Here is an 18,906-nt window from a genome sequence, read left to right as displayed (position 1 = left end):
ACGGACAATCAATATATCTTTTTTAAATCAACCTGGTGTTTGAAAGCACATTCCTAGCCATGTAATACTAGTACAGGTTTAAGGAGGTTTGCCGCGCGATTTGGGGTCGGAAGCGCACCATCCTAAGCGCAGGAGATGAGGGTCATAGTATAGGATAAGTGTTCACAGTATTTTGTGTCCAATGTATATGAGTATCGAACAATATACCTAGAAAATAGTAATCTACAAAAGAGCAGTGGCTAGATTGTATCAACATTTACAGGTACTAGTTCATAAGTTTGACAAAGTACCAACACTGGGGATGTTGAAACTGCTAATGCCACGCACTATTGAACTAGAACTTCTGCATTTTTTGTGTACAAGTGTATAGGAAAGTATGCCGCACACACCAGGAAAATTCGTTCCTATTCACATCAAAGAGCAGAACATAAATGCATATCTAGACAATGACTTTTCATAGCTGGAACAAGCAGTGTGGTTAATGGTAGACAGTGCAATGTGAATCTGCCTTCCGCTAACAGCCCTACAAGTAGGTCAGAAGACCAGACAACTTATGCATTCTCAAGATATCCAATCAAAATATTCCGTGTAGAAGTTACCCTGTCTTAGGCCCAGGATATATGGAATGCAAAGGGCATGAATGTCCATTTGAGTGAGTTGTGTCGGCCAATTCGTTCGAGTCGCACACAAAACGAATGTGTATAGTTCGAGCTGCGAGACGCAATTTCCTCACATTGTCAAATCCGTTAGGCACCGACTTCCAGTTGCTTAGTCGTCGAAGTAAACAAAATTTGTGCTCCTCTTGTTTTAAACAAGATTTTATTTTCTCCGACTTCTCTTTTCAATCCTCTCAGCTTCGTTGACAGTTGCTACGGTCATCACCACCTCACTCCATCCAAACACGCACTTTTTCATCTCTCCACGCACACCCACATCTTCTACCCCAGCTTGCGAACTCGACAGACGCTATGAAGGACAAGAAGTTCACGAAGTCAGGCGGAAAGCGCATGAGCATCCGGCTGGCAGTCACCCCAGCCGCGAAGACCACCAAGATCTCGATTGTGATCTACCACGGCGCGGCACCTGAGACCGCCGGCCACCACCACGTCGCCCTCCACATTCAGTTTGAGGGCAGCGAAGAGCTCATCGCGTATATGAGCAACACGTTCGCGGCTCACAGCTTCCTCGGCGGGACTCGCCACGCCGGCCGAGGTGAGCAGACCATCGAGGCGCTCCTCTTCGTCGCCTTCGCCCCTAACACCCTGACTAGAGGGATGCTAGATGACATCTTGGCCAGGACTCGCATCCGCGAGGACGGGCACGAAGGCGGCGAAGAGTGGAGCTGCCAAGAATGGGTCAAGGAGGCCCTGTTGGAGTTGGAGCTGGCGGGGGCAATCACCGCCAACGAGCGGACTGAGGGCATCGCGAAGATGTTCGAGTCCATCTCGGACTCCGAGGACCCAGACCGAATGTAAGTGACCCCCGAGAGAAATCCAATCCCCTCATCACGCAATGCAGGTGCTAATGATGTCTCAATAGTTAATCGGTGCTGGTGGTCACCGCCGCTCCTTCGTGGAGTCGGCTGCTTCTTAAGGGGAAGACCGTTCCCTCGGTGCGAGAGGAGGAAGCTGAGGAATTGAGGCCTCAATGAGGCACTCAAAACTTATATTTGCCTTAGCAATCAATTTAGTTTTAAATCAACAGCGTTCCCACATCTGTCCATCCATAGCAATCAGGCGGTTGAATAGCTGGTCCCTTGTCCCCATAGCTGTTAACTGGTAACGGTGCTTAGGATCCTTCCCTTCGATGAGTAGTCCATCCACAACCTCTTTACTTCCCATTGCCCATCCCACAACAAGCTTCCCTTTCCAGCCCATACCCCCTTGCTTCTTCAAAGCTTGAATTTCTGTCACTGGAATTGTAAATAGCACGGAACTACTCTTCCGGCTCTCCACCTGGAGATTATCTTCTTTCTTATCCGTAGTAAAGTAGAGGACCGGCGGCTCTTTACTTGTGTCGATCACAGCAACGCCGCGCTTCCCCTTGTATCGGCCCTCGAACTCCACGGGCCCAACGTGTGGATCCATTTTGCCTTTCGTGCGCAAAACACCTGTTCTGTTGGCAGCACGAGAACTGCCAGCCACTGCGCGGACCCGATCGAAAGCTCGTTTACTTTCGATTCCCCCGGCTGTTGTCCCTCGGAATATGGCAATGATACTGCTCGTCCATGTCTTTTTGTGCGTGTTTGAGGGCTCTGGTGGTGTCGCAGGGTGCTTGTCCTTCTTGAGTGCTGCTTCCTCGATCTCACTGTGAGAGGCGCCAAGGCTAAGCTCTTCTTTATGGAGCGAGGCTGGTCTAGAGGGAGGGTTTTCTCCAGCGGCAGGCGGAGGGGGCAGCGGCGACAAGTTAGCCTCGCCAATACGGAGAAGAGTCAAGGTCAACTGCGCATTGGTTGGAATTCCCTTGAGGAGTGTACTAGATTGTAGGTTAGAAAGGAATGGGATACCTGGTAAATCCCTGGACAGATAACGTACTTTCCGAGTTGAAGGAGTTCGGGCCAATTTGGGTAATAGCGGTTCAAGTATGCAATGCCGCGAACTACCACCGGGTCTCCAAAGATAATGAAGCCTGTCAAAAGCCCGGAGATCTTGATCATAACGTAGCTTGGCGTGAACATGGAAACGAGCCATAGCGGGAAAACAACACTCGCCAGGCGTAGACGGGCCAGTTGCTGTGAAAACGGGGGTGTCCCGGACAAAGCACTGAGTCGATGATGCATGAGCTCGAGCATTTTGATTCAAGGTTCGCATGAACTACTTACTTCCCGAATTTCTCATGGGTATCGCTGATGTCATTGATGATATTCATCAACCAATTCGCAGTTTCCATGACAGATTTTTTCATAGGTTGTCGAGTCTTGTCGGCGGAGTCTGTAGGTGACTCGCCATTTGCAGCATTTTGTGCGTCAGCACCCCTGTCGACAATGGCCGTAGGGTCGGGGACTTTCTCCTCCAAAGTATCATCATCTGGTTTGGCTTGCTCATCCTTGCCGATGGCGCTTCCAACAGCAACGCTGGCAACGCCGGCTACAAGATTGCTAGCCTCGTTCTCCACCGCCTCGCCTTTGAAGTTCTCAGGTGCACCTGTAATGCTATCGTGGGATCCCAAGACACCTGCCTTGGGCTTTTGGACCCCTCCGGTGCTTTTGTCTACCAAAGCAATGGGAGCGGGGGGGAAAAGAGCCTTGCGACAAGCTGGCGAGAGAATCAATGCAAGTAAAAGGGCGAAGAAAGTTGGAATGAGTCCGTCTCGAAGCCACGCGATGCAATAAACAGCGCAGAAAAGTCCAGTTCGTTGCGGCTCTTTCCATGAGCGCAAGCGAGCACAGTGTTTGACAAAGTTTGCCAAACTAATCACGACAGTCATGTAGAAGCGCTCAAGAGTTGATCGGAGCTTGTCTGGTGAGAACTCTTCTTCTGCTGCCCGAATCAGATCGAGGTCTTGGGGAGGTGCCTCTGGCAAGGCTCTGACATTGTAGATTTGCTGCGAATATTAGCGCTTTTGGGTTCCATGTGCAGAAATTGTAAGGGGCTTACTCTGTCAAAGCGCCTGATCAGCATCCACAGATCGTCGTTCGACAGCCCTGCGACTATAGGCTCCTCAAACTCGGCGGGTGGCCTGTGCCATCCAAGATCAGCAATTGTTGTAGGGTCATCGGGTTTTTTGGCGGCGAGAAGGCAATCATGGTACTCTTTGGATAATCTGTGACTCTCTGTCTCCATCTTCGCTTCTGTCTTTGTAGAAGAGGAGGGTGGTTTGCTGCTTGGAGGTGTGTTTTCCATGTTGGCGAATGCGTTTGTTGCTAGATGCAAGGCAGGGCCAGTGAGGCGTCCACGATGGTTTTTGTACCCGTGGAGGTACGGGACAGATGCAGATGCAGATCAATACTAGTAGTTCGTGAGGGACGATCTGATCTCAGATCAGAGATGCGAAACATTGGGGTACACCATTTTATAGCACCCTAGCAGGGTTTGTTCCTTGTATACTTACTCGTCGACGTCATCCTTCCCGGCTTCGACCGGGCAGAGACCACCGCCCACCTCCATTGGGATTGGCGCGAGGAGAGCCACGCACGTATCACGTAGCAGGGGGTGGGTTTTCATTTGTGATTCGACGCAATACTATCATCTCCACTTCACTCTCCCAAGGTTATCTATCATCCTTTGTACCCTGCGTACACACCTCACAGTCACGTGACTGCGCGCGTTCCTGAGGAACGCGGTCGCGTCCAACCAGCCAGCATTTCATCGCCAACTCGATGGCTGAACGACCACGATGAGCGAGGAGTGTGCCAATCCCCTCCTCTTGGGGTGGATTAAGGAATGGCTCGATCAGGCCCGGGAACGGAACAGTAAAGGCGCGACTGTGTAAGTCTTTCCGGATCCCTACGCCTTCCGCGTGTTTAACCAGAATTTCCAGCTATAAGAAGGCATATGAGTCGATGAAAGCATGCCCCTTAGCGTTTGAGCATCCATCTCAAGCACAGCAGCTCAATGGGCTCGGCCCAAAACTATGCGATCGTCTAACGGACAAATTGAAGGCCTATTGTCAGGAGAACGGGCTCCCCATGCCCGAGCCTCCCGGTCAAGGTTAGTACCGTTGATAGATCGCTTGTCTATGGCCACTATGCGCCTACAAATTACTGATACTGATGAACAGCCAACAAGAGGACTTCCGACAGCGGCATTTCCGAGCAGCCCGCAAAGAAGCCTCGCAAAGCAAAGCCATATGTCCCCGCTCTCCGCTCTGGCGCGTACGCTCTCATGTTGGGTTTATCTACCGCTCGTGAGAATTCAAGCCAGGGCATGACGAAGGCCCATCTGATTGAAGTTGCCCAGCCCTTTTGTGATAGCTCGTTCACGGCACCTACCGATCCTACCAAGTTCTACACGGCATGGAACTCCATGAAGACCCTTATCCAGAAAGACCTGGTCTACGAACATGGCCGGCCGCTTCGGAAATACGCATTGTCCGAGGATGGCTGGGAAGTCGCTAAACGAATCCAGAAAACACTACCCGAGTCTGCTCAGGCCATGTTCCCGTCCACCGGTCGCGAGTCTGACAGCCAGCCCTTGCGACAAGGCCAGGCCGGCGAGGTAACCTCGTTTCATGATGCAGATGAGGACGAGTCCGCAGCGCCTCCGCAAAGGCGTATATTCAATGGCCATACTCTCAATAATGGCCCGACTGAACCAATTACACTTCCACCAAATAGTTTTACCATCCAATTGGTCCTTGATACTCGTGAAGTGCGCACCTCGACAGATAGAGATTACATTGGAAACGAACTTAGGAAAAAAAGGCATCACGCCTCAAGTACGTGCAATGGAGCTGGGCGACGTGATGTGGGTTGCAAAGTGCCGCGACCCAACGTTTCTTTCTCAGTATGGGGAAGAGGGGGACGAAATCATGCTGGATTGGATTATTGAACGGAAACGTCTTGACGACTTAATTGGGTCCATCAAAGATGGTCGATTTCACGAACAAAAGTTTCGACTCCGCCGCTCTGGTATCAAGAATGTCATTTACCTCGTTGAGGAATTCACAGCCGTACATGCTGAGGCCGGCGGTGGGAGCGCCGCAAAATACCAAGAAATGGTGGCTTCTGCCATCGCGTCGACCCAAGTGGTCAACGGCTACTTCATCAAGAAAACGCGCAACTTGGATGATTCGATTCGATATTTAGCTCGGATGACGCTGCTCCTACGAAGGATGTACGGGGCATATGAATCGCCCGAGGAAGGCCTCGGCGCCAGCCAGTCCGCCACGGCAAAGGTGTCTCTCATCCCCAGTGGGCACATATCTTCAATACAGAATTATCTCACCCAGATAGAAGAGCTCCGAGCTAAAGACCCATCCCTTACATACGGTGTCACGTTTTCTACTTTCTCAGCCCTCACATCTAAATCCGACGTTCTGTCTCTCCGCGACGTCTACCTGAAAATGCTCATGTGCACGCGTGGAGTGACGGGTGAAAAAGCACTGGAAATCCAGCGCCGATGGCCAACCCCTCGACATTTGGTGGAAGCATACATGGCATTGGAGCCTAAAGACCGGGAAGGGATGGTATCAGAAAGACTGCAATCCTTGGTTGGACGAAAGAAAATTGCTAAATCTCTCAGTAAAAAGATCGCAGAGGTATGGGGAGAAGGTGGATAAAAGAAACAGTCCATCGGTGCATATTAGAGATCAGATCGGTAAGATCGAAATAATCAATAGCTAATATGCAAGAGTAATCAAAATTTCAAGTGCTTGCTAAAGGTTTTCGCGGGCTACAGGGCTTTGAATCAAATCCATACGGTGAGAAGAGTCTAGAATCAATAGCTGTCAGAGGAAACTTGATGAAGCCTTGAACTAATACACAAGCCGAAAGACCAAATGGATGATTTCTATACAAAATGAAATATCGCTAAACACAGGGGGTATCAATAGACTAGACCAAGCCCGCTCCATTTGTAACTATCCCTTCACTTCCGCTTCCAAAAAGCCTTCTTAATGCTCTGCATGTCAATCCTGAGTGCCAAACTGCTAGAGACAACCGAAATACTACTCAGGGCCATAGCCAGCGCAGCCCAGACAGGATTCAGTCGCCAGTGCTCATTAACAGTCATGACCTCACCATTGACTACTTTTTGATGATGACCACTGACGATTGGATAGAAGACGCCAGCCGCAACAGGAACAAGACACATGTTGTAGAACACAGCCCAGACAAAGTTCAAGCGCACGCGGTTGAACACCCGCCGGCTGAGCAGAACCAGTTGGAGAATCGTACTCAGGTCCGAGTTAAGCAGGATAAAGCTGGCAGAGTTGATCGCGACGTCGGAGCCAGAGGCCATGGCAATGCTCACATCGGCGGCTGCGAGAGCAGGAGAGTCATTCACTCCATCGCCCACGAATGCAACGATCGGTCGAGTCGCTGGTTGGTCATGAGGGCCCTTGGCGGTACCGTCTTGGATCTTGCGGAGGAAGGTCGCTTTTTCGGCTGGGAGGGCGTTGGCCATGACGTTGGTGCGTGGGATCCCAACCATGTCAGCGACTGCGTGGGCGGTTGTCGGGTTGTCGCCTGTGCACATAAAAACTTCAACCTTGCGGTTCTGGAGCTCGGAGATAACACTGATGGTCTCGGGTCGTATGGTATCGGATGTTGCGAGCACGAGAGCCGGGGCGAATGAGGACTTTTCCAGAGCCTCTGGATCGATGCAACGTAAGGAGAGAATCGCCGTCGATTTACCTGCGATTTGGTATCCTGACAGATGCTTCCCAACTTCACGCGAGTGGGCTTCAGAGGGTGATAAGCTGTGGAAGAGCCGCTCATTGCCGATGGCGGCTTCGTAGCGATGCTCGGTCTCGCCATCCGATATGACAAAAGTTCCTTTCATTCCTTGGCCACCGATTTCTTGAATATCGGATGAGAGAACACTAACTTGGGGTTTCGACGCACAGAAAGCAACAATTGCCTGCGCAATTGGGTGATTGCTGCTCTCTTCGAGTCTCTGGGTCATGGCCCAAGCCATTTTCAGGAGATTCTCATCTGTAGTGAGGACTGCATGATTAGAAACCTTCAGACTTCCACCCTCGGTTAAGGTGCCTGTCTTGTCAAATACTATAGCGTCCAAGCGACTGGCTTCCTGGAATGCTTCGCCGCCACCTTTGACCAAGATTCCATGCTTCGCTGCAAGACCACCTCCGACGAAGAGGGCGGTGGGAGCAGCGAGAGCCAGTCCACAAGGACAAGCAACCACAAAGACAGCAATAGCAAATTCCAGACTCCAAAATGTCCAGCCTCCTCGAGCGTTATCAAGATAGTCGGCAGGAAGTGCCCCGGAGTGACCCAAAGCGAGCCAAATGATGAAGGTTGAAATAGCAATCAGAGTAATCACAGGTACAAAATGGGATGTCAGAAGATCGGCCACTCGCTCCACAGGAGCACGTTTGCTTTGACCTTCACGCACAACAGCAATGATCCGGTCAAGCATAGACGAGCCTCCAAGTTCAGTAATGCGTACTTGGATTGGCTGCCCGGTATTCACGGAGCCGGTATACACACAGTCGCCGGCGGCTTTCTTGACAGGCCGCGACTCTCCGGTCAAGGAGCTTTCATCAAATTGGTAAGCCCCTTCACCAACAACAATACCATCTGCAGGAGGTGATGCACCGTGAGGAATCCGGACAATATCTCCGACCTCAAGGAGATCCACACTGACGCGGCTCGTTCGATCTGAAGCATCCCCGGAAGAATCGCCGCCCAAGGCATGTCCTTCCACCAGCAAAGCTTCGGAAGGGCGCAAATTTCCCAATGATGATACTGCATCGCCCGTCTTCGCCTTGCTGTAAGCCTCGAGAAACCTGCCTGCGAGGATAAAAAGAGTCAAAAAGACGACTGAATCAAAGTAGGTGGTACTGGAAGCGCTGGATTTATTTCCCGCAACAGCATCAACGATGAGAACAGCCAGCGACGCGAAGTATGCGACGGATGTTCCAGCTGAGATGAGCATGTTCATACTGCCGAATCGATAGAAGCGTCGCAGCAGCGGAGTTCGACTTCCAGGTCTCCATAGGGCGTAGATTTCTTTCAGGGCTCGGGTATGAAACACATCGGTGCCGTAAAACATGACCGGGGTCGACATGATGAACAGCGCCCACTCCGTTCGGCTCACACTGCCCGACCACATATTTTGCTCCAGGAATCGACGGACAGGATTTTGAGGAGATACAAGAGACATGAAGACAATGCCAACTATAAAAGTCGGAATAGCCACGGCAAACACAAAGAGTAGACGGCAAAGCAATCTTGATCGCTCATGAAGCTGCATAGCCCGCGAGCGGTCCTCAATGCTAGGCGGGTGATGGATTGTGGCATTAAAGGCATCGTCGGCATTATTGATGGTCGAAATGATTGAGCGAATCGTGATGGAAGGTGCATCGGGCGTGTATGTCAGTTTCAACAAGGGCTTCTTTTCGGAGGGCTCATCTACCACTTCCACGCCAGGCAGAGACGCCAGCGAGCTGAGGACTTTCTGGGGGCAGTGGTGGCAGAACATCCCGTCGATATGGATAGAAACTATCCTGGCTTGGGCAGGACCAGCCTGGCGAGCACTTGCGTCCGATGGATGGACGCTGCTTACCGAGGCGTCAAACCCCATGTCCTCAATCTTCTCTATGATTTTATCCAGATTCTCTCGGCCTTCGAACTCCACTTTCCCACTATGTGACAGTAAATTGACTGACACATTCTGTACAAACGGAAGCTCTTCTAGTCCTCGAGTCACAGTTCCTACACAGGAGCCACATGTCATCCCCGTGATAGCAATCTCTGTAATGAAAGCAGCCGGTTCTTGGCGCGAGCTCACAGCTTTTGGTACCGGGTTCACTTCGTCGATGAAGGCCTCAAACCCAATGTCCTCGATATGCTCTGTGATTACATCGATATTTGCTCGTGGGCCAGAATAGGTTAACGTGGCACTGTTCGTAAGAAGGTTGACAGTGGCTTCCTTGACACATTCTATTTCCCGAATAGCGGCAGTAACAGAGTTTACGCAGGCAGCACAGCTCATGCCGCCAATGCTAACTCTCGCACTAAACTCGTCAAGGGCCTCTGAAGGAGCCTGAGGCGTCTCTGGTATCCCCGGAAGGGTCTTGGGTGAATGAGGTAAAGTGGGACTCGCCCATGTTTCGGCTGCAAAAGATGGGGTGCCAGGTTCAGAAATCAGAGTCTTTTCACTCCCCTCGAGGCCCGACTCCAGGTCAGTTTCCCAAGAGTTCCCCGTATGAGAAGGCTTTTCTTTGGAGACTTCATGGTCATTTAGAGTTGATTCACCAGACTGATGGTTTGATTGCTCCTTTCTGCAGGCATCACAATTGGAAATATGACGCTTTTCTCGGCTGGTGTGCCATCGCTCTTTGATATTTGAGGACAGACTTGAGTATGAATTTCGGGGTGTGCCAAAAAGAACTGACGATCGTGAGTTCCATGATGTGGTATTAATATCGGCAATAACTTCACCGCGGCCGTCGTATGTGGTTGCATGGTGTACTTCAAAGGCAGCGTGAATCAGAGCGTTGACTAGATCGGATGGTTGTGCAGAAGCCCCATGAATGACTCGCACCTCGTGAGTCAAGACCGATACATCGACTTCTTTAACGGATGGAAATTCGGACAGGACCTCCGTGACATAGTCCACGCAGGAGGCGCAGTGGACATTACCCACCCAGAAGAGGCTGCGAATGGTATCCATATCTGGATCGATCGATTGGATCGTAGGCGTGCTTGGCAGGCCCTTCGATGTTGACATAGTTGGGCCAAGTTGGGAAATAAGTTTTGCAACGAGAATGTTTTGTCGTCTAAGAAGGGCCAGCTCAAATATACCCCTGGCAGAGTATCACGCGAGGGACTCTGGAGCTTAAGTATCGTGTTAGAGCTGTCGCGCGGGTCGTGTGGGTCATGTAGATCTGGCGAATCGCTTTCTAGATGCTGCACCCACGAGACAATCATGTTACATCATGAAAAGACTGCAAAGCCAATAAGGAATGATAATGCAGAAGTACATAGCTATTGAGGAAAAGAAAAGAAATTTCCAGGAATCGGGCAGAGGGCGCAAGAAAGGCGTGGATGCGGCATTTGTGCGTGGTCCCGTACTAAAACACGCACAAATGCCGCAACTGCATTCCAAGACTCCAGCGAACTGGCCCTGAGCAACCGCAGCGTGACGTGGAGTAAGATAAGGAATGTGAGTCGATGAGATCTCCACCCTGTCCATGTGGAAGTCTATCTACTGGACAAAGGCCGAGTCATAGTGGGCGAGTGGTTCGAAAGAAGTTCAAGTTGGTCGCCACTGAGCCCCACCAGGATAGCTTCTTCCACGGCCACTTGTACATACAGTAGTGCTCAATAATCAGGCCTAGGTTCTTATGATTCCTTTTTATTACTTCTTTTGAGATCAATCTGATGCAAACAGGAAGGACATATTATTGATTTGATCACGTGTACCGTTTTCTATGTTAATTGTAGCGTAAGTACTGATTTCGATGGTCTTTCAGGTTAGCGCTCAGTTACCTGGAAGCCCAGTCCTAAGCGCCAATATCGTAGGGGCTGAGCTGCGGCCGCGGGGATGTTCTCGTACTCGTAGATCTACCCATACAAATCCATGCTGGAACAGGCTTGAATGTCGACAAGCCAAAGTAAACCAGACAGGTCTGTTTCGTACTGGAAGTGAATCCTAAGTGGAAGCCAGAAGAGGCCTCGTGAATGCGACGAATAGTGAATGCAAGCTCCACGATGAGGGATAGCTAGTATACCATGATCCCTTCTTGCTTTTGCTTCATCTTCTCCTGTTTATACCCCATCTCTTCGAAATCTGAAATTCGTCTTTCGAAAGCGCTCCACGTTTTCCTGCCGCCTGAGTTGAACGCGCGCTGGATCTGTTCCGGGTCAGGTGACCAGACCACTGAGCCACGTCCCGCAGCCAAACTCGAAATTTTCTCCCCTACCATTGCCGCCGACCTCTCCGTCACATTCTTCTTATCACTTATCGTCTCCAAATCCAAAAAGTCACTCACATCTTAAGAGCTGGTCAAGGGACCAGACTTCAAGTGCTTTTTGCTGTGGCAGAATTCACTGCCTTTGGGGCCATTGCCAGCGTCGTCCGTCGGCCCCACTCCTCCCCCTCCAAAACCGCCCTCTCATTTTCTCGCGTCGCAATTTATCCTTATCGGGAATAACACGCCCTGTACACACCTGAGCGCGGTACAGTCATTAGACCAATACAGGAGCTCGAGGGCTCTAATTCAGGTCTTGGAAGCGATCGTTTAGGCCTTTGGCCTACACTTGGTCTCCATATACTACTCGTTCTTCCACTGGCTTTTCCATTTGCCGCCATGTCGACTTCCGTTCCCGCAAAACGAATGCCGGTAAAGCCTACGCGCATCACCGTCACTCCGCGCCGCCCTCAAGGCCGCGTCGAGCGCCTGGCAAGCACCAAGCCCGGTGGCCTCAATTCCATCAAACGTGGGCAGTCCATTGGACCCCGTCCACTCCCCCGCCCTACCACACATCCCAAAACCTCTAGCTGTCCCAACCCCTCCTGTCCGGCTCCAAATATCGTTGAGGATGAGGGACAGAAAGTCTGTTCCGGCTGTGGTACAGTCGTTAGTGAATCTAACATTGTATCTGAAGTGTCATTTGGTGAATCAGCGTCCGGCGCCGCTGTTGTCCAAGGTGCCTTCGTTGGGGAGGACCAGACCCACGTCCGCAGCTACGGTCCCAGCTTCCAGCGAGGTGGTGGTATGGAAAGCCGAGAGTTGACAGAGCAAACTGGTAAGCCGCTAACATCCCTCCGTCCTTCAGACGTGACTATCAGCTAAATCATGAGACAGGTAATCGTTACATCAACGCATTGGGACGGAATATGTCTGTCCCCGAAAGTACTCAAAAGGCGGCAAATCAAGTCTTCAAGCTTGCAGTAGGACTGAACTTCATCCAAGGTCGCCGCACAAAAACCGTTGCAGCGGTCTGTCTCTACATTGCCTGTCGGCGTCAGACCGGAAATACAATCATGCTCATCGATTTCGCGGACAATCTTATGGTAGGTCTCAAACCTCTGTCTTGACCCATTTTACCCCCAATTTCTCTAACATCTTATCCATAGGTCAATGTGTTCAAACTTGGTCGTACTTATAAAGCGCTCCTCGACGAGCTTCGCCTTGGTGGAAATGTTTTCTTGATGAACCCAATCGAACCTGAAAGTTTCATCTATCGGTTTGCAAAGCAGCTTGAATTTGGTTCGTCCACCATGCTGGTTGCCAGTGAAGCCGTACGCATCGTCCAGCGAATGAATCGAGATTGGATGACAACTGGTCGGCGTCCTGCTGGTGTCTGTGGCGCTGCACTGATCCTGGCTGCGCGCATGAACAACTTCCGCCGAACAGTCCGAGAAGTTGTGTATGTTGTTAAGGTCACCGAGATTACTATCACCCAACGACTTAACGAGTTCAGTTCCACCGAGAGTGGTGAGCTGACTGTAGACCAATTCCGGTCTGTACAACTTGAAAACGCACACGACCCTCCATCTTTCACCCGAGCACGAGAAGGCCGAAAGCCCGTTCGAGGTACAAAGAGGGCAGCTCCAGATACAGCGGCTGAGATCGAAGACGACTTGCCCGAAAGTGATGTCGAAAGCGAAGCAGATACGAGCCAGCCTCTAAGGGTTGATGCAGACGGCTTCGCTATTCCAAACATTCCCATCGATCCTGCCATCACCGGAGCCGCTCATCGGCGGTCATCCATCACAAAGGCTGTCAACGAAGTGATTGAGGACAATAGAGAGGATATGGCTCTTGCCAAAGCCAAGGGGAAAGCGCCACGAAAGCAGCCACCCGAACCCACCAAAGAGCAGATCGAAGCCGAAGATGCTCTAGAAGATGAAATCCGTGGGATGCTGACCACTGGTTCTACCATGGTAGACAGTGCAGTGCAACCTGCCCGAATGGTTGTCTCCGACGACACGGAAATTGACGAACTTGAATTCAAAGACGACCCGGAGGTAGTAGACTGCCTCCTCAGTCCAGCCGAGGTAGATATCAAAGAGCGGATCTGGGTCAGCGAGAATAAAGAATACCTCCGCACCCAGCAAGCGAAAAACCTCAAACGCGCTCTCGCGGAAGCACTCAACGGTGGAGCAGCACCAAAGCCTCGCAAGCGTCGCAAGGGCCGTCTCGGTGATGTGACCTATTTGGAGGGTGACGGCGGCGAAGGGCGCGAAACCCGTGCCACCACTCCTGCCGAAGCGACCCGCCGCATGCTGGAGACGCGCGGCTTTAGCCGCAAGATCAACTACTCTCTTCTCGAGAGTATCTATGGCACCAAGAAGGAGGAAAGCCCCTCTGATGCCGCCGACGACGCAAGGAGCCGCACTAGCCGGAGCCGTAGTGTCACTTCTCGCCGGAGCGCGAGCATTGCCCCGCCCGATACCCCCCGGCGCGCCATCCGGGGTGCGACCCGTAAGTCCTGGAAACCGTCGCATCGTCTCCCGTCGAAGTCTCCGGCCCCGGCACCTCCTGCCAAACCCTCTGGGGGGAGGTTCGCCGTGCCTACTCCACCATCTACAGCACCTACTGCCACCCAGGGGGGTAACTATGGCGAGGAGGTGGTTCGGGGAAATCGAGGGAGACCTCCGGGAGGATGATGACGGGGATTTCAATGACCCTGACGAGGTAGATGAGGACGAGGATGATCCTGCAGACGACCATCTCGAAGATGCGTTTGCAGGAAAGTTTGGGGGTTACGGGGGAAATGACTCGGACAACTACGCCAGTGACTATGACTACGGCTCCGACTAGTGATGCTTGCCTGATCTTGGGATCGGAGGCCCCGAATGTCCCTTTACGGCCTCTTATTATTACTTGCTTTCAGATGTTCACAATACCCCTTTCTGTAGAGCTCCAAATATCATTTAGCGCTCAAAAGCTCTATTGTGCATTAAGGACTTTGCTCTCTCCCATCTCTTACTCCCTGTCCGTATGAGTTAGCGGCGAAACAAAGGCCATTCTCTCACCGTGAGCCCGCTTAAAATACTCGATCTGGCTATAGCCAGCATTCCCTGTCCATAAATTCATCCCTTTGAACTCTCTTCACACGCTCAAATCCGGTATTCTGAAGCGCTGTGGTGCCGTCTTCAGCCTAATGAGATTACACAATCGGTTGATCTGCAGCTCCAGTGCGATGCGGGGAAAGCTGGTTTGTGGGTTTTCTCCAGAGTCGATTCCCCACATTCTCAGCTTTCTTCTCTTTGGACGCCGCACCTGATCAGTCTCTCATCTCGCATGATTGGCCAACTGCATAATACGTAGAAGTGTCTTGAAGTTGTCTGTTTTCACATCCCTTCTGGTAGCATCGGCAACCATAGGCCCTAGGGGGTAGAGACCCCGTCTGCTCTTCATGCCGGTGGTCGGAGTTTCTACGAGCAATTGCACGTTCCAGTAGTCCGCTTTTTTTTTTTGACCTCGTATTTTAATGCTTCCTGGGAGTATGCTCGTACAAAAAGGCAGCTGCTCCGCCGGAGCAGGGCCGTGGGGATTCTTACCTGGTGCGCCTTTGTCCTGCGATCCAGCCCGGAGACTCTTCTCCCATTTTAGTATGGTGAAACTGAATCTGTACGGCCGGGGCTTGCCACCCAGGATAACCATTTTGTTTACTTGCCAGTTTGCGTCTGTGTTCTTCGGTGCAGAGTAGAAGCAGCGTGCTAGGAGTCACGAGGCTTGGGATATATTATACTCCTAAGAATCCCTGGAGTCCCCACGCGAATGGCAGGCAGATTATGACCAAGAAGTCTTCTCCGGGATTGTGGGCGACGAGGACTTTCCTTCGCGTGCTAGATTATCCCAGCGCAGGGATCCTCGACATCGTCGTATCGATCTATAACCTGGGTTGTTTCAGTGGCACGATTGTCTCCTTCTGCTAACAGGCTATGGGACTTCTTCGCGGTGACGATCCTCCCCGGCCTCGACAAGCTTATAATGGAAACGATACTCAATTTTCATGGGCCTGAATCTTGGTTTTGTAACGGGGAGTCCTTTCACATGTTTCTCTGCATCAAGATCGAGCAGGGCATTCGTCTACGCCGATTTCTCCATGGGGAAAACAACCCTCACCAGCCCAGATCGTTTACTCCTTCTGCCCTGAAAACAGCGAATCTCGCCCTGGAAGAGCTCGACTATCTTTCCACAGACCGCGCCCAGCATCCTTCCCAGCACTCAAATGCCGCGCCAAGCCACAAGAAAGGTGACCAGACGGGTGGAGAGAGCACCAAAGAAGTAGTCCAGATGGCGCATGTTGACAAGGAGTGAGACCTGGGGCCATCTTGGGAATGCATGTGAAGCCAGCTTGCTTTATCCAGCTGTTAGCACGGAAGTTCGTTTGGGGTCGAACGGGCCAAGCCCCGACCCCTCCCCCCGCCACCGCCTTTTCATGGCAGAAGGTCCGAGGGCGAGAGGACTGGTTTAGGAGGGGGGGGCTTGACAATGCCAAGGGGAATTTATGGTTCAGAGAATGTGGTATTCGATGTTGCTGATCTGAGGGCTGACCCTCGGAAAATGAGAGAGAAGGCTGGCATACTTCTACTATATCCTCTGAACACGTTCTACAAATACAGGTAGCCCTTCAATGCTGTAGACTGGCACAGGGATGCGTATATCCTTGGCAGAATTTGCAACCGCCAGAGTGCACCACCGCCCGCAAGTGGGAAAATGTTGATACATTGTTTATAGCTAACTATAAATGGCACCAGAAGGTTCAGTCAAGGTATTTTATTTTTGGCATTTTCATTCGTAAAGATTCAATAAAGGGTAGAGTAAATAAAAAAAAAAGCATAGCCCAAAAGATTTTTACGCCACCAAAGACCGATACTGCCACCCATAGAGCCGGTAAAAACACCAAAACGCGGCGCCCTCCAGGGACGCAAGAAGATAACGGGGGCCGAACTGGGTCAGTTAAGCGAGAAAACGAAATACGAAATACTAAAATCGAGTATGAAAATCAGAAGAGCCAAAAGCGACGAGGATCGGAGCCGAGCGGTGGTGGATTGCGAAAGTCGTAAGCTTGACGATGAGTTGAGTCGCCTCATCTCGAAACGAGATTATTCGAAGATTTTGGCGAATGAAGGCTGATATGGGAGGAAGACGGCGTCGATCACGAATCGATCTCCATTCCCGTGTCGACGCCCCCGTTCAGCCCCGTCCCAGGCACGTTTGGCTGACCTGCAAGGGCTTGCTGGAGGAGAGGTACACCGGAGTCCGCGGTTGTAAAAGGAGTTGCAGACAGAGTCTTTGATTGACTAGCGGCAGCAATTGGCGCCGCACCCTCGAAGACAATGGGATTGTGGCGCAAATTCTGCACGCAGGCGTCCCACGAAGAAGCAACAAGCTGTGCCTGGGTCAGGTCTTCATTGAAAAGATAGAAAGCTGGTGACATTGAAGACACTGGGGTTGCAGCCACGAGGAAGGCATTGAGAGCACGGCACTTCAGAAGCATTTGTGAGCCATGCAAGTAGGCGCCGAATTCATTGTCGATATACTTGGTCCACCCACGGATAGCTGGGGCCATGTCACCTTCATTGTCGATACGTTGCCAGCTGATGCCGAGGAGGCGGGTGGCATCATCGATAAGTGGCTCATGGGGAGGTGTTGATCCGCCATTGAGGGTGCGGTGCTGATCAGCCATCTCAGAGCCGTTCAGGCGCTGCTGTATCGAAGAAAGTGCAATGTCATCCAGGCCAGGGGCAGACACGTCCAGCCGCTGAGACTTCCGACTGAGCTCGGCCGCATCGGATTCGAGTTCCATTGAACGTGACGAGACCGGGGGCTTGGCGGCAGCTTGTGCCTCCGCGGATTCCTCATACCATGTTCCAGTTTGACTTTCCGCGGAGACTGCCAGTCCAGTTTGAGGGTTCAAGAGGACCATTCCTTCGCCATAGATGGGTTCCCACTTCGGAGCCGGAGCGGGCTTGGGGACTGGAGGTGTGCTAGTGGTGGCCTCTTCGAAAGACGCCTCGTCACGCGATCTCTTGCGAGATGGCTTAGATGGGACGGGTGCGGCTGTATTGCCTGCGCCGTGGGCAGCCGAGGTAGATCCATTGCCGACAAAAGTCGTATTGGAGCTGGGACTGCAACCATGCAAGCCATTAGGTGTGTCCAAAAGGGACTGGGAGGGGAACTGAGCGAAGGCGTGTTCCTGGGAAGGAGGAAGGCCAATGACAGGGCCATCGGATATGCGATTGAGAAGCATGGGACACATTTTGAATGCGAATAAGACCCGAAAACTGTACTGCTGGGTTAGGTGAGCAACAAAGAGCAAGCTTCAACTTTTAGACCACGGCAAAGCTGGTGCCAAGTGATAGATAGAGTAGAGCAAGTCGATATGAGAGGGGGTGGGATGGCAAATATAAGAAGAATCAAAGAAACCCGAGTGTGGTATAAAGCTTAAGGGGTGGGGAGGAAAGAGTAAAAAAAAATCAAGGGTGAGAGGGAGAGAAGGAGAAGTAGGGAAGAGGAAGAAGACTGAACTGCGCCGGGATGAGCAGAAGAGGATCTGAGGCGATCCATCTGCAATGCGGAGGGTACAATACCATACGGCGATACCGCGCGCTGGACAGGTTTTCCGATCGGCCGTGACTGTAATGGAACGTGTGTGGGTCCGTACCAAAGTAGATTCCAACCGCTTGCGCTGTTTGGCTGGAGTGGACCGTCTTCAGCTGCGAGTCATTGGCCAATGGGTAGAGGCCCCAACCGCCTCGCGATGGCGCCTCGCTCTTGCTAGTCTAATTTTTTTCCGCTGAGGGCTCCCGGATTTTCATAAGTCCGGGTCTGGGCTGACCTGTACCTCTGTTCGCCCGGGTGACATGGATCACATCCCACCCCCCTCCAGAAGGCTGGGTAGTATCGCAGGAACGTTCGAAAATGGCCAGGAGACAATTCCAAACCTTGAACAAAAGTCTATTGGGAGGGGAAAATGCTATAATCACATGAAGGAGAGTGGGAAAGAAAATCCTGAAGAACTGAAGCAAATCCGACACCAAGAGCTCGTGCAGAGTAATCTTTTAAATCAAACGTTCGTGGAAAGTAGAAAGAGAAAAGAGTAGGAAAAAAGAGCAGGAACTATTTCGTACTCCGCCAGAAACTCCGACTTGCAAACTGGATACACGGGGAGGTGATCGAGAAGATAATGAAAAATGACAAGCCCCTTTGGGTTTTGTTTATCGAATGGAGCGGGAAGAAGGCTCCGGAGATAAGGGCCGAATACTGGCTGCATTTCCTGCATGTGGCCGTACCCAGACCCAGAAATTGGAAGGATTG

At 51.6% G+C, this 18,906-nt stretch overlaps 7 protein-coding genes across 7 annotated transcripts; 4 read left to right on the top strand and 3 right to left on the bottom strand.

Moving 5' to 3' along the window:
- Window positions 1-968: 968 nt before the first annotated feature.
- On the top strand, window positions 969-1,475 carry N7468_004607 (uncharacterized protein; the record flags this gene model as incomplete). Its single annotated transcript, XM_058473904.1, has 1 exon — window positions 969-1,475. One exon carries the CDS (start codon window positions 969-971, stop codon window positions 1,473-1,475), a length of 507 nt encoding a protein of 168 aa, XP_058332907.1.
- A 222-nt stretch (window positions 1,476-1,697) lies between these two features.
- Window positions 1,698-3,842, bottom strand: N7468_004606 (DUF3292 domain-containing protein; the record flags this gene model as incomplete). The annotated part of the gene is made up of 4 exons (XM_058473903.1): window positions 1,698-2,475; window positions 2,535-2,762; window positions 2,822-3,543; window positions 3,597-3,842. The coding sequence occupies 4 exons, from the start codon at window positions 3,840-3,842 to the stop codon at window positions 1,698-1,700; spliced, it is 1,974 nt and encodes a 657-aa protein (XP_058332906.1).
- A 493-nt stretch (window positions 3,843-4,335) lies between these two features.
- Window positions 4,336-6,219, top strand: N7468_004605 (crossover junction endonuclease MUS81; the record flags this gene model as incomplete). Its single annotated transcript, XM_058473902.1, has 4 exons — window positions 4,336-4,427; window positions 4,480-4,649; window positions 4,720-5,304; window positions 5,363-6,219. The coding sequence occupies 4 exons, from the start codon at window positions 4,336-4,338 to the stop codon at window positions 6,217-6,219; spliced, it is 1,704 nt and encodes a 567-aa protein (XP_058332905.1).
- A 308-nt stretch (window positions 6,220-6,527) lies between these two features.
- Window positions 6,528-10,355, bottom strand: N7468_004604 (putative copper resistance-associated P-type ATPase; the record flags this gene model as incomplete). The annotated part of the gene is made up of 1 exon (XM_058473901.1): window positions 6,528-10,355. The coding sequence occupies one exon, from the start codon at window positions 10,353-10,355 to the stop codon at window positions 6,528-6,530; it is 3,828 nt and encodes a 1,275-aa protein (XP_058332904.1).
- Window positions 10,356-11,937: 1,582 nt separating this feature from the next.
- Window positions 11,938-14,243, top strand: N7468_004603 (transcription factor TFIIIB subunit BRF1; the record flags this gene model as incomplete). The annotated part of the gene is made up of 3 exons (XM_058473900.1): window positions 11,938-12,376; window positions 12,436-12,644; window positions 12,708-14,243. 3 exons carry the CDS (start codon window positions 11,938-11,940, stop codon window positions 14,241-14,243), a joined length of 2,184 nt encoding a protein of 727 aa, XP_058332903.1.
- Window positions 14,244-15,573: 1,330 nt separating this feature from the next.
- N7468_004602 (uncharacterized protein) lies at window positions 15,574-15,903 on the top strand (the record flags this gene model as incomplete). Its single annotated transcript, XM_058473899.1, has 1 exon — window positions 15,574-15,903. One exon carries the CDS (start codon window positions 15,574-15,576, stop codon window positions 15,901-15,903), a length of 330 nt encoding a protein of 109 aa, XP_058332902.1.
- An 841-nt stretch (window positions 15,904-16,744) lies between these two features.
- Window positions 16,745-17,848, bottom strand: N7468_004601 (uncharacterized protein; the record flags this gene model as incomplete). The annotated part of the gene is made up of 1 exon (XM_058473898.1): window positions 16,745-17,848. The coding sequence occupies one exon, from the start codon at window positions 17,846-17,848 to the stop codon at window positions 16,745-16,747; it is 1,104 nt and encodes a 367-aa protein (XP_058332901.1).
- Window positions 17,849-18,906: the final 1,058 nt, after the last annotated feature.

Source organism: Penicillium chermesinum, assembly GCF_028974085.1.
Source record: "Penicillium chermesinum strain IBT 19713 chromosome Unknown utg000003l:1.0-5111272.0:1.0-5115320.0, whole genome shotgun sequence".
Taxonomy (NCBI): Eukaryota; Fungi; Ascomycota; class Eurotiomycetes; order Eurotiales; family Aspergillaceae; genus Penicillium; species Penicillium chermesinum.
Note: the sequence above shows the minus strand (reverse complement) of the source record. Positions and strands in the feature narration are given on the sequence as shown.